General features: G+C 46.0%; 1 protein-coding gene across 5 annotated transcripts in view; it reads right to left on the bottom strand.

Moving 5' to 3' along the window:
- Positions 1–4,393: 4,393 nt before the first annotated feature.
- Positions 4,394–14,697, bottom strand: part of RPH3A (rabphilin 3A) — a 331,956-nt gene continuing 321,652 nt past the window's right edge. For 2 of the 5 annotated variants that reach the window (XM_023203847.1, XM_023203865.1), the window contains exons 20-22: positions 11,474–11,555; positions 7,364–7,460; positions 4,394–6,601 (exon numbers count right to left, since the gene is read on the bottom strand). In XM_023203847.1, coding sequence (XP_023059615.1) covers positions 6,471–6,601; positions 7,364–7,460; positions 11,474–11,555 — 310 coding nt within the window. In that variant the 3' untranslated portion in view covers positions 4,394–6,470. The remainder of the gene's footprint in view (positions 6,602–7,363; positions 7,461–11,473; positions 11,556–14,697) is intronic. The other 3 variants (XM_023203858.2, XM_023203869.1, XM_023203877.1) reach the window with 3 other exon arrangements.

The following is a 14,697-nucleotide window of genomic DNA, read 5'->3' as shown; positions in this document are numbered from 1 at the left end:
CGTGTCATCAGGGCCTCCTGAGGCTCTGTTATGGGTGTGCGTCCTCAACTTTGGCAAAATAAACTTTCTAAATTAACTGAAAAAAAAAAAAAAAAAAAGATTTCTAGCCAGGAGCATGACTCAGGCCTGTAATCCCAGCACTTTAGGAGGTGGAGGCAGGAGGCTCACTTGAGCTCAGGAGTTTGAGACCAGCTTAGGCAACGTAACTAGATGCTGTCTCTAAGTAAATAAATAAATAAGACTTTGTTTGCTCCCATAGTGAGACCCTGTCTCTAAATAAATAAATAAAATTTTGTTTGCTCCATAATGTCCTCATGGCAATTGCAGTTGTCAAATATTTTTGATTTAAAAAAAAATATATATACACACACACACACACACACACACACACACACGCACACACAGATGAGTGGAAGAGAGAGCTGTCTTCAGGAAACCAACATCGAATTTTTTGGAAAGATGCAATAAAGGCAAGCATTGCATAGAATTAGCTAAGAGTGACATGATCCCATAGAAGACTGAGAAAATAAGTTGGAACAAATCCACTTATGTCCAGGATTATGCCCTCATGCCTTTGCAGGTGGCTTTAAATTATTGTTTCCTTTAAAAAAACAGAAACAGGAAACTATAGACCACTCATTCTTGTGCTTTGAGAGAAAGATAGGGCGGGACTCCAGTCAGTGGGCCTGTCCTCGGCAAAAAGGTCTTGGTCTTCGACTAATGATTAGGAAACAAAGGCACATTTGTGGGGTGTAACAATTAACATAGAGAATCATGATGCTCTAATGTCTACCTGTGTAGTCAGAGAACAAAAAGGGAAAGTGACTTATTCAAGGTCACACAGCAGATATGGACAAGAGCCAAGCAAAAGATACCTCTTGTTTTTTTTTTTTTTTTGACAGAGTCTCGGTCTTTTGCCCAGGCTGGAGTACAGTGGCACAGTCTCGTCTCACTGCAACCTCCGCCTCCTGGGATCAAGCAATTCTCCTCCCTCAGCCTCCTGAGTAGCTGGGATTACAGGTGCCTGCCACCACGCCCAGCTAATTTTTTATAGTTTTAGTAGAGACAGGGTTTCATCATGTTGGCCAGGCTGGTCTTGAACTCCTGACCTTGTGATCCACCCACTTCGGCCTCCCAAAGTGCTGGGATTACAGGCATGAGTCACTGCACCCAGCCAAAAGATACCTGTTATATGCGTACTTTTGCTTTCACAGTGCTCTTTTTTAAAAATATTATTATTTTTATTTATTTGTTTTTTGAGATGGAGTTTTGCTCTTGTTGCCTAGGCTGGTGTGCCATGGCGCGATCTCAGCTCACTGCAACCTCTGCCTCCCAGGTTCAAACGATTCTCCTGCCTCAGCCTCCCGAGTAGCAAGGATTATAGGTGCCCACCACCATGCCTGGCTAATTTTTTGTATTTTTAGTAGAGACAGGATTTCACCATATTGGCCAGGCTGGTCTTGAACTCCTGACCTCAGGTGATCCACCCGCCTGGCCTCCCAAAGTGCTGGGATTACAGGCATGAGCCACCATGCCCAGTCAAAATTATTTTTAGTTATTATGAATACATAATAGTTGTATATATTTATGGGGTGCATGCAATATTTTGGACACAGGTGTATGATGTGTCACGATCACATCAGGGTAATTGGGGTGTCCATCACCTTGAATGGCTTGCTTAACCTCATCAAGCCAATGTCCCTGGCAGATCTGATTGAGCTGAGCAGGGGTGAGCCTGGCAGGTTTCAGAGCACTGAGTGTTTAATCCACTTGGCCGTAAGCCCAGCCGCGATTGGGCCTGCACTGCTTTCACCAGGAACTACCAGCCCTGTGACCTGCCCCTTTTCCTGGCCTCCCCTTTGTCATCCCTGATGGGAGACCAGACCTCAGCAACTTGGCCTTGCTTCTGACTCCTACTCGGAACAAACATCTCTAGCTGTTGGCTGCATTTCTGTGGGCGCCAGCAGGAAAGTCTGCCCGCATCTGTGCATGGACCTTGGAGATCTGATTTCTGCCTCACCTGAACCTCACCCACTTTCAACTCCAACGTCCTGTGTTCAACCAATGCCAGTTCAAGAGCATTTTCCCCGTATGCAAGCTGTGCGAGGGAGCCCAAGTTTAGGGGCTGGCAAGTGAAGGTGGCACTTGTCAAGTCTCTACTATGTGCCAGGGGCTCTCGATGGACTGTACCATTAACATCTCTCAGCAACTCTTTGAAATATTTATGACTCCAGTTGAGGAAACTGATACTCAGTGAGGCTAAATGACTTGGCCAAGTTCCCATAGCTAGAAAGTGTCAGTCAGAATTTGAATGCTGGACTTAATTAAAATTTTGGCTGGTGTTCTTTTCAGGGCAGATGCTTTCCAACACACCATATAGCCACCTACAGAGTGTTTTATTTCAATGGAGTCAGCCAGGGGTCAGGGGTGGGAGCAGCACAATTAGCTAGATCAGGTGTACTAATATTTATGAAAACTTTCATCCTGTGTATTCATCTCAGTCTGTTAGGCATGTCTGCATATAAATGAAGATCAACCAATTTAAGGATGGAAATTAGGCTTCTTTTTAACTGCCAGCCATGACTGACTGGTGGTGGCTCCCTGGAACACTGGGTTGAGAGGGACTCAGAGGCTGCTCGTAGGTTCTGTAGGAAAGATGCCGTATTGATTAGTGATGTCTGCCAGGAGCACAGGGAGAATGGCAAGTGTCTTCAGCTGTTCCTGCCAGGCTTGTATGGACCTAATTAGCACCTCTCCCCACCTAGTGGCAGCTAGCTAAATTGCCACCAGGAAAAACGGATCAACTTTTTGGGTAGTGGTTTTCAAAGTCATGATGAAGGTGGAAATCACAAGGCATCAACCAGGAAATACTTTCTTTCTTTTTTTTTTTTTCTTTTTTGAGGTGGCATCTCACTCTGTCGTCCAAGCTGGAGTGCAGTGATATGATCTCAGCTCACTGCAACCTCCACCTGCCAGGTTCAAGTGATTCTCCTGCCTCAGCCTCCCAAGTACCTGGGACTATAGGTGCCTGCCACCACACCTGGCTAATTTTTGTATTTTTAGTAGAGATGGGGTTTCACCATGTTGGCTGGACTGGTCTCGAACTCTTGACCTCAGGTGATCCACCCACCTCGGCCTCCCAAAGTGCTGGGATTATAGGCATGAGCTGCCATTCCCAGCCAGGAAATATTTTCAACTATACACCTTGTTCTCGGGGTTTAGCAGAATCTGTGGGGAGGTATGGGAGCATGCATAGTTTGAAAAGAAATCTCCCAAGTGAGACTAATATGCCAGCTTCTGCTTTTGAGGGCACAACAAGGAAATGGTCTCAAGGAAAAGAGAAATATCTGTGTGATCGAATTGATAGCTCCTTCTTGAAGTAACCAACATTACTGATAAATTGCTTAAGCACTTTGGGGATGGATTATAGTGTGATTAAGAATTCAAGAGGCCGGGTGTGGTGGCTCACACCTGTAATCCCAGAACTTTGGGTAGCCAAGGCAGGTGGATCACCTGAGGTCAGGAGTTTGAGACCAGGCTGGCCAACCTGGCGAAACCCTGTCTGTACTAAAAATACGAAAATTATCCAGGTGTGGCGGCAGGCACCTGTAATCCCAGCTACTTGGGAGGCTGAGGCAGGAGAATTGCTTGAACCCAGGAGGTGGAGGTTGCAGTGAGCCAAGATTGTACCACTGCACTCCAGTCTGGGCGACAGAGGGAGACTCAGTCAAAAAAAAAAAAAAAAAAAAAAAAAAAAAGATTTTTTTTCTGGAAAGTTAGTTACTGATTCAGTTCACCTTCAGGACTATTGAGAGTCTCCAATGAGAGACTCATTATAGGTTGGAAGGTGCTAGAATGCAAGGGAGGCATATGATAGTCCATGCTCATCAATCAGTGTGTTAAGGACACTGGACTCTGGGAGTCCAACAATCAAACTCCTTTCCTGGCATTGCCTTTGTGAAACATTGGGCATGACATTTTCTTCTCTGGACCTTGGTTTCTTCATCTGTCTAAAAAGAGAGTTGATTGAACTAGGTTGTGCCTGAATTTTATGTTCTCTTTTAGCTTTGGCAATTTCTGATTCTGCAACCACCTGGGACTTTTTCCAGGTCTTGTAGCAGCAGGAGGAGGATGAGGATGTTGCCTTCCTGTTTATTGGGCACCAGCAACAAGTATTCTTCTAAAAGGGTTTGGAGTCAGCCAAGTTACCTTAGGCCCACCTGCCCAAGATAAAATCCACCAGAAAGCAAACTCCTCGTGGGCAGAGAACACATCTGTCCCCAGTGGCTGGAACATAGTAGATGCTCATTAAATACTAACTATCAGAATAGCATATGTCCTGGTGGGGAGGAAGACTTTGCAGAAACCAGAAAGGAAAAATGCAGACCACTTGTTTTCCTGGATGTTCCTACTTTATTTTTGGCTACATCATCACAAAGAAAGATGCTGGGTGGTTGTGCATGCACCGGAGGACATGTGTGTATTCTCGGCAGGGAGGTGGTTACATTTGTCAGGAAGAGCGTGCCCCCAGACTAGGGGCACTGTGAGCTTGCTGCATGCTGATTCCAGCGCCTACACCAGCATCAGGCTTGGGCGACACAGCCAGCATGCTGTCTCCTAAGGGGAAACAGGGGAAGGGAGGTGGGCTGAGAGTAGGTGCCACCAGGGACTAATGGGGAAAGATAGGGTCAAAAGGAAAGGTGGTGGCCAGGAAGCTGTTGGCCGCTTTGGGGAAGGTAAAGAGCTCGATGTTTAGAAAATGGTTATTCAAGGCAAGAAATGAGTCCTCCCATGAATCGTGTAGGGAGCTGAGGGTGGAGGGCGTTGAAAAGTTAAGAGAGGTGATTTGGGGGAAAGTGGGAGTTTCAGTGTCTGTCTGATGCTTCTGTAGAGAATGTCAGGGGTCTGGGATGACTGGGGGTGCTTTTCATGAGGGAAAACCTCATTGAAATTGGGAAAATCAAACCTTTCTCTCAGGGCACCAAGATTGCCTGACCTCAACCTCAAGTGTGTAATGTTTGCCCACATTGCGTTTTCCTCCTTTTTAAAATATTTTTTTTTATAGGAAGAAAGTGAAAGATTGATGATGAGCCCAAAGCCTTTGGCATCAGGCCTGTCTCTCTCCATTGTTCCATAACCATGATGTTATTTGATTCTCCCAGGAAGCTTAGTAAAGAGAGTGAGGGAGACAGAGAGACAGACAGAGAGAGACAGAGAGACTGGGGGCGTTCTGAGTGAGAGACGGGATGCAAGAGAGTCAATGAAACAGAGTCAAAGGGCACTGGGGAGGAGGGTAGCCTGTTCATTTACCTAAGAGCAGAGAAAGGCTGGAGGCTTTGGATGAGGCTCCCTCAGACCCATAGACCTGGTCTTCTAAATGCCTTCTGTGCCCACCCAGGGAGCCCATGGAGAGCCCTTCTATGGGGCATCTACACAGCTCGAGGGATGCTGCCATGCACCCAGGGCAGTGCCAGCCACTGGCCCGAGCCCTGGGAATGTCTGGCTCTGCCAACAGGAGAAGTGGGTCACTTAAGAAGTGTGGGCCCAAGTGAAATCTCAGATTTGGGCCAGTTTCTCAGTTTCCTGGTCAGGCTGGTGAGAGGAAGGAGGTGAGGCTGGGTTAACATACACTTTTTTGCTGCTGTTTTTGCGGTGTTACTGCTTTAGAGAGAGAGAAAGGCAAAGGGGAGAAAGGCAGGGAGAGAAAGGAGAAGGGAGAGGCTGAGAAAGAGAGAATCTACTATGACAAAAGGCAAAGAAGAGGGAGGAGGAGAAAAGGCGACAGAGGAAGGGTTTTTTGTTGTCGTTTGTTTTTGTTTTGCTAGGAAGCACACAGGTGACATTCGGAAAGAGGAGAGCGTCCAAGCCCCTTGGTGAATTCTGTGCATTTGCATCTCGGTGCGCTTGGAGCAGGGAGGGTGTGTTCCGGAACACAGCAGTCTGTTTTCCTGGCAATCAGGGTGTGCATCTCAGGGGGCAGTGGGAGCCTGGAGCCTCATTTCTGCCCCAATGCTTGTCCTCACAGCATTGTCCGGGTCTGCTGACAACTGAGAGTATACGAGACACGACACAGGGAATGAAAAGGAGGGTGTGTGTGTGTGCGCGCGTGTGTGTGTGTTCAAGGCTAGGAGGGTCTAAAACAGTTCTAAATGATGAAGAACCTTTGTAATTTACCCAAACTGAGAGGTTATTAACTGATCAACCTCTTTGTAAACATCTCCCCAAACCCATCCCCATTGCTCCATCCCAGGGACCAGAGAGGGGCTATATTCAGAGCCCACATCCCAGCATCAGGGAGGAGGGAGTCTTTGGCAGCAGTGCCCAACATGACGGGGGCTCAAAGGCAGGCTCAGGGAGATCAGCAGGGTATGGGGGGAGGTAGGCATAGAGAAGAGAGATCAGGGTGCGGTGGGCAGCTGGGGCAGGCTGAGGGGGACCTGGGACATGGAGTTGGGGACCTGGGCACTAGCCTAATCACTTGACACGTGGTTCTCATTCTGTAGCTGGTGCCAGCGCTCTATCTTCTTGTCTTTATTTTTCAGACACTCGTACCAGTGTTTTAAGCGCTCTCCCTTAGCAGAGATCCCCAGCTGGCAGCCTCCTGGAGGATAAATGGGAAGATAGGAGCAGGTGGTCAGAATAGAGGTCATTCTAGACCCAAATGTGTAGTTGGGGGAAAAACTGCACCAAGCAGTGACTCCCAGCAACTTGGGATCCATACTCTACGGAGAGTTGTTGTTGTTGTTATTATTACTACTGGCCTTCTCTGCCTCAAGAACCTGCAATGGCTCCCTACTGTTCCACCAAGTCATAATTTCACTGTCTATTTTTAAAGACTTTTTACAAATCACCCTTCTACTCACCGAAACTTATCTCCCACTGCATCTGGGAACTCATCATCTATTTCCAAAGAGTTTCATCATCCTGCTCAATCCTGTCTTTACCCCTTAGCTGAGGCTCTGTCCCTTGCCTGGAGTCCCCACCCCCCTGCTTCATCTTTAATTGATTTTCTTCCTCATGATTCAGAGAGGAACTAAAAAGTTAAAAATTTTATCCTGGACATGCAAATAAATTAAGAATTCTTTTGCAGTCTCCTTTCTGCAGAGAACGCACATCTCTCCTATGATTTAATTACCCCACTGGATGTGATTTGTTCAACAATTAATCAAGTTTTGTAAGCCCTTTCATGTAAAGACATCCCCAACTTGGACCAAAGTCAGGACCATGGGTCTCAAATTAGCATTTGAACAATGTGGTTGCCAAAAGAAAAGCAGTGACCTCAACTCTCTGTAGCCCTGGATAAGGCTCTCCTGTTCTTGGGAGGACAGAAGAGGGCGTTTTCTCTGGAGTTAGGAACACTCACCAATGTAATCATTGGACTTGCCGATGTCATAGTCCCAGACCGAGATGTCCAGTGACTTCTTTGCCAGGTCACTGTGTTTGATGTCATAGAAAAACTCCTGGATGCAACAGAGGAAGACATGTGAGTACGAGCCCTCTGAACCCACAGCATTGGGAGGTAAGAGGCGGGGTCCTGGAGGTCATGGGCCAAGGAGAGGAGCTTGAGCTGGCATTCTGGGAGCAGGGAGGTCTTCCTGCTCCGATCCTCTGCCCAGGTCCAGTGATTCCCTTCCAACAAACACTCTATGTCACAAAGTACCGTCATCCTCTTTTCCGTGAATTCTCTGCTGGACATTGGGAAGGCTGGTGAGGTTTTTCTAATAGAGCTCAAGTTTCCTTGTAGGTAAATGGCCATGAACTCAGTCCTTCCCCTCTCGTAGCTTCTGAAGGGGCATCCCCTTTTTTATTGCTTAGGGATTAAAAGTAGTTGAAGTGGCCAGGCACAGTGGCTCACACCTATAATCCCAGCACTTTGGGAGGCCGAGGTGGTGGATCATTTGAGGTCAGGAGTTCGAGATCAGCCTGACCAACATGGTGAAACCCCATCTCTACTAAAAATATGAAAATTAGCCAGGCATGATGGTGGACACTTGCAATTGCAGCTATTTGGGAAGCTGAGGCAGGAGAATCACTTGAACCAGGGAGGTGGAGGTTGCAGTGAGCCGAGATCATGCCACTGCACTCCAGCCTGGGCCATGGAGCAAGACTCTGTCTCAAAAATAAATAAATAAATAAATAAATAAATAAAGTTGAAGTGGACTGAGTATATATGTTCCCAGACAATCTGATTTTTAAAAAATATCTTTTCTGCCGGCTGGGCGCAGTGGCTCATGCCTGTAATCCCAGCACTTTGGAAGGCCAAGACGGGCGGATCGCAAGGTCAGATTGAGACCATCCTCGCTAACATAGTGAAACCCCATCTCTACCAAAAATACAAAAAATTAGCCGGGCGTGGTGGTGGGCGCCTGTAGTCCAGCTACTCAGGAGGCTGAGGCAGGACAATGGTGTGAACCCAGGAGGCGGAGCTTGCAGTGAGCAGAGATTGCGCCACTGTACTCCAGCCTGGGCGACGAACAAGACTCCATCACACACACACACACACACACACAAAATAGCTTTTCTGCCTAATTACAAAATTCATTTATGTTCATTGCTAAAACAAAGAAGAACCTCCCCCCACCAATTCCCTGTAACCCAACTACCCAAGAATAACCACTGTCAACATTCCCCCACATGTGTTCACAGTGATGTATAAATTTTTTGTGAATTAAGTAATGCTGAACATACAGTATTGTCACTTCCTTTTTCATTTACAACTTTGGGCAAAAACCAACTTAGCATGTTCTCAAATATTTTTCTACATCATTGTTTTAAATGGCTCCATTTAATGGCTATGTGGCTATATGGCTGTGTGGCTGTGCGGCTGTGTAGTTGTGTGGCTGTGTGGCTCTGTGGCTCTGTGACTATGTGGTTCTGTGGCTGTGTGACTGTGTTTTACAAAGCTCAAACTTATGGCTGTGTGGCTGTGTGGCTATGTGGCCATAACCTAAGCCCTAACAGTTGGGTATTTAAGTTATTTCCAATTTTTCACTATCATCAAAAATACCATAAAAGTCACCCTTGTAGCAGCTGGGTGTGGTGGCTCATGTGTATAATCCCAGCACTTTGGGAGGCCAAGGCTGGGTAGATCTCTTGAGGCCAGGAGTTTGAGACCAGCCTGGCAAACATAGTGAAATCCAGTCTTTACTAAAAATGCAAAAAATTAGCTAGGTGTGTGGTGCACACTTGTAATCCCAGCTACCTGGGAGTCTGAGGCAGGAGAGTTGTTTGAGCCCAGAAGGTGGAGGTTGCAGTGAGCTGAGATCGCACCATTGCACTCCAGCCTGGGTGACGGAGCGAGATCCTGTCTCAAAATAAACAAAAAAAGAAAAAAAAAAATTCACCCTTGTAGCTATATCATCACATAGGTTTTTTAAAAAAGTAACCCCTGTGGCTAAATCATTATGTATGTCTATGATGATTTACTTAGAATAGATTCTGAGAAGTGAATGTTTGAGTTTGTAACATTTTAAGATGGAGAATAGTGGCTATACTGTGATACCATTTGTGTACAATAAGAAAGCTGGTTATACATATACTTGATTTGTATATGTATGTACCTTTCAGAAATTGATAATATATTTGTTTCATAAGAAATGAAGTAGGTGCCAACAAGGCTGGGGTAGGAGGGGGACTTTCATTGGATACCCCTTTGTGCTTTCTGAATTCTGAAATATGTGACTGCACTACCTATTCTCCAAATAAGTGGAATTTAACTTTTAACATCTGACAGTTTTGAAAGTGTTTTAGCAAACTTTCCTTCAGAGGTTTGCTTTATCTCCAATAGTGTGTGTCTTTTCCCACATGCTCACCAACGCTGAGGACCAACACTGAAAAATATTTTTGCATCAGTTTATTATGCGATATGATGTCTGGTCTTGATTCACGGCTAATGAGTTTATTCAGATTTTATGTTTTGTGACTTACTCAGATTCCAAGAGAGTGTAGGGCAGGACAGCTACAAATGGCTCCTTGCTCAAAATCCATGATATGAGTTAGGAAATCAGGGGTTCCGCTAAAAGAGGGGCCTAGAGAGGAAGGGCTGAGCTGACTGCTCAGTGATTATTCTGAACTCTGTTTACACAGCACATTCCCCATGTGGGTGCATATGGGCATATGTTTTTCTTTTTCTTTTTCTTTTTCTTTTTTTTTCTAAAGCAAACAATACTAAACCTACTGTGCTGTAACTTCCCTTTCCCACTTTGCAATATGTGATTAAAATCAATATTAGCCAGCTCTGCTCCAACATCAGATCTCAGGAGCAGGGCAGAGAAAGGAGATTCAGTGGGTAGAACAGCACCCAGGGCTGCTCCAGGCAGGCATGCAGCATGAACATGGACTCATTCCTGCCCTGGGCATGGAGTCAGGCTCAGGGACGTGACTCTGGGCTCAGAGCTGGTGTGTCATGGCACTTTGAGACACTTGTCATGGCACTTCTTTGTCTTTATTTAGATCTAGATCAGAACCATACATGTGGTTTGGATTAGAACTCATTTACTCTTCCACTCTTTCCTCCATTCAACCCTTCATTAATTTCACAGATATTTTTGGACCCCTAGTGTCTGACAGGCTTGTCCACAGAAAAGTTAAATCCAGATTTCACTGGATTTGGAAACTAGAGGGATACAGAGTGTCTGGAAACATAGAGGAAGCACATCTACAGGAGGTAATTCTTATGCTGAGTCCTGAAGGATGAGTAGGAGTTTTCCAGAGAGGAAGAGAGGGAGAGGACAGTCCAGGAAAAGGGAGCAGCAGGTGTGAAGAGACCTGCATGGAGGTGAGTGTCACTTGAGGAGGGGGTGTATAGATAAGGCAGGGATGGAGGTGAGTTTGAAAGGGCTTGATTGTCATGCTAAGAAATTCGAGAGCCATTGTTGAGTTATTGAAGCAAGGGGGTGACAAATTCAGATTTGTGTTTTACAAAGCTCAAACTTATGTGGTGGAGGTGCCAAGCACACAGAAATGAGTCAGGAGTCTACTGCAACCGTCCAGGCCTGATATGGCAGGGTCTGAGGCAAGACAGTAGCAGTGAGAAGGGAGAGGAAGGAGCAAATTCAATGGGTGTCCAAGCAGTGGTTTCAATAGGAGTTGATGCACTGGACGGACATGAGGAGTGAAGGACAGGGCATCGTCAACGGGGTGGATGGTAAAGAGCATCACTGTACATGATTTACTCCCCCGAATTTCAGTATTAGAGACTACTTGAATTGGTGAAGACGTTGGAGACAAGTTAGTTCAATCTCTTCCCAAACACTGCTTTCTTCCTATGACATTCCTAATCTGTGGGCTTTTGTCTTAGGCTTGATTTCTTCCAGTGACAAGGAACTCATTCCTGCTTCTTTAGATAATTCAGTCTGATCTATCACAGAAAGTGTTCTTTTTCTATGTGACTTACAACCTTCTAGTAGGAATTTGTGCCTCTCTAACACACAGCAAGTATCCCAGAGCATGATAAAGAATGGGGCAGCCTTACCTCATTGAATTCGGGATTCAAGGTTTTCTTTTTAATTTGAGTCTTGTGTTTGGCCTTCTTTCCCATGTCCGGTTTCAGCCAGCTGGGAGGAGACACAAATGCTATTATGGATGACATTTAATGAATAACAACAGCCTCTTGACCCCAAAGGCCCCTTCTTTATCAGGATGAATTGATGAATAAATCGGAAAGGGATTAACACTGATATGACCAATGTGCATTAGAGCATCTGCTTGGTACCTGGCACTTGACTGAGCACCTTAGGCATATTTAATCCCCACATGACCGTAGGCAGTAGAACTATAACCACTCAGTTTATAGACACAGAAAATGAGATCCAGAGAGGCTGAAGTGTGCCCTAGCTCACACAGCTGGGATTGAATCCAGATGTTACATCTAGAGTCTGTGTTCTTAGCATGCTCACTTTCTCCCCATAAATCAAATTGATGGTCACGCTGGTGGTGCCTGGCATTTTACCATCTATCCCACCTTTGGCTGCCCCCAATTCCTAGAGAGATGCTGGGTGTACGCACAGAAAGGGGAAGACGCAAATCTAATTATTGTCACTCCACTTTCAAAACTATATACTGGATTCCTTTTAAACTCAAGGGAGAGTTCAAAATCCTTCATGTGGCCTTAAGACCCTGCGTGTTGAGTTTCTGCTCCATCCCAGCCTAACCTGAGTGGGGTCATCTTCCTCACCCCACTCCTTACTTCTCCTTTCCACCCAAGGGCCTTTGAGCAAACTGTTTCTTCTGCCTACAGGGCTCTTTTCCAGTGAGGCCCAATGTCTAGCACATAGTAGGTACTCAATTAATATATTCTGGGTAAGGCTGGGTATGATGGCTCGTGCCTGTAATCTCTGCACTTTAGGAGGCCAAAGTGGGAAGATCACTTGAGCCCAGGAGTTCCAGACCAGCCTGGGCAACATAGCGAGAGCCTGTCTCTATAAAAAATAACAAAAATTATCTGGGCACAGTGCTGTATGCCTGCAGTCCCAGGTACTCAGGAGGCTGAAATGGAAGGATCTCTTGAGCCTCAGAGTTTGAGGCTGCAGTGAGCTATGATCACACCACTGTACTACAGCCTGGGTGACAGAGTGAGACCCTGTCTCTTAAAAAAAAGAGAGAGAGAGAGAGAAAAACACAAACCAAACCAAACAAAATATTTCCTGGGTGAGTAAACACAATGGGCTAAACACTCCTAAGGGCTAAGACATTTGGATTCTGATTCAGGTTGTCACCAGATGAGCAGCTTTAAACGTGAGTGTAATTTTACTGTTCCTGTGTTTCTTGACCTGTAAAGAGGGTGAACATCTCATTCTCATCTACACAAGTGGTTTTGAGGATTTTTTTTTTTTTGAGATGGAGTCTCGCTCTGTTGCCCAGGCTGGAGTGCAGTGGCATAGTCTCGGCTCACTGCAAGCTCCATCTCCCGGGTTCACGCTATTCTCCTGCCTCAGCCTCCCAAGTAGCTGGGACTACAGGCGCCCACCACCATACCTGGGTAATTTTTTGTATTTTTAGTAGAGACGGGGTTTCACCGTGTTAGCCAGGATGGTCTCAATCTCCTGACCTCGTGATCCGCCCACCTCGGCCTCCCAAAGGGCTGGGATTACAGGCGTGAGCCACCGCGCCCGGCTGAGGATAATTTTTAAGAAGAGATAAAAATGAGAAATTAAAAGTTACCAAAGAGCTAAGCAAAAATAGTGGGAAGTTCTGGCTTTTTAAAAATCTTTATTAGATCAGAAACTACTTAGTGGTCTCCCATTTCTTCTCCCATAACTGCACCCAGCAGGTCAGCTGCTTCACTGGTGACCACGGCAATTCTACTTCTTCTGGAAGTATTGGGTGGGTGGGGGAGGGGTGGTAGAGAGAATTATTTAAGAAAACCAATCTGCACATGGCTGACTACTAATGGAGTGCTGGACAGCACCCCTCGAGCTCATTTCCTCTCTTGGGTCATATGAGGAAATAAAATCAAATTACTCTTAGAAACCAAACTTGTCCCTGATATGTGCATTCTTTGTTAACTAGACCTTCATTCAAAGGAAATCTGAAAGACCGCCCACATGAATCTGTTCTTTGGCCATGGACTAGAGGGAAGTATTGCTTTCTGCTATCAGAGGCAATGGAGGTGGGGGAGTGTCTCCCAACTGGAGAGAATATTAGTAAATACTCTTTGCCATGAGTAAGGACAGTGATGGTGGTTATTTATAACCACAATGGCAGGTATTTATTGAGCATTTACTGTGTACCAGACCCCTTGAAAATCTACCTCTCAGCTTGCATTCTCCAATTGCAGGGGATAAAATTGACGAACAAGCTACTGGGCTCTGCATTCATGATGTTCTTGCTGAAGCCACGCTTCCCACAAGCTGTTCTTAGCCAATAGCTGACTCTGGCAGGGACACTAAGCAGCCCCATTTCTGGGAAATGCAGGACTCCTCTGATGGGTGACTGTGCTCAAGGATTCTACATCACCTTGGATGAAACAGTGTAGCTTCCTTGGAGCTGCACTGTAGCCTAAGATTGTTTCTATCCACACTTCCCTCCTTCTCTGCTCCACAGGGATCACACCTGCAGCAAGATCTGTGGTCTCTATGGCTCCCCTCTGGGTTCGTCCTTATCTCCTCTACAGCCATTTCCCCAACAAATCTCTTGCACACCTTATCTTCTCTTGGTGTTTCCTTCTTGGAGGACCTGAACTAATACACAGTATTACTCTGTCCATTTTGCAGATGAGGACATTGAGGTCTACAGATGTTAAGTCATGAGCCCCAGGTCACATGGCTAGAGCATACTGGAGACCCCATGCTCCATGGAGATCCATATCCACAGAAACATACGTGTTGCTGCCCCAAGGCCAGCAGAATTCTACTGAGGTGCTAAACATTTCTGTACCAGGCTCAATTTTCTGGTTGCTTCCTTTGTGCTATCTTATTTGCACCCTAAGCCCACTCTTAGAGATAAGTGGAACTCTTGTCTCTGTTTTACCATTAAAGAAACTGAGTGAGAAGCTAAGTAGCTTGCTTAGAGTCCACAGCCAGCAACTGGCAGAGACGAGAGTCGGGTCTGATGTCGGACACAGCGGTGGCTCTGAGATTGCACTTGGCAGACCTCCAGCTACAGGAAGCATAACTGACCAAGGCCCTGGGTGCAGTCCTTGGAAGTCCATGACGTATTTGTGCCAAGGCCATGCTCCCAGTCAATCCTAGCCTGGCA

The sequence above is a fragment of the Piliocolobus tephrosceles genome, chromosome 10 (assembly GCF_002776525.5).
Source record: "Piliocolobus tephrosceles isolate RC106 chromosome 10, ASM277652v3, whole genome shotgun sequence".
Taxonomy (NCBI): domain Eukaryota; kingdom Metazoa; phylum Chordata; class Mammalia; order Primates; family Cercopithecidae; genus Piliocolobus; species Piliocolobus tephrosceles.
Note: the sequence above shows the minus strand (reverse complement) of the source record. Positions and strands in the feature narration are given on the sequence as shown.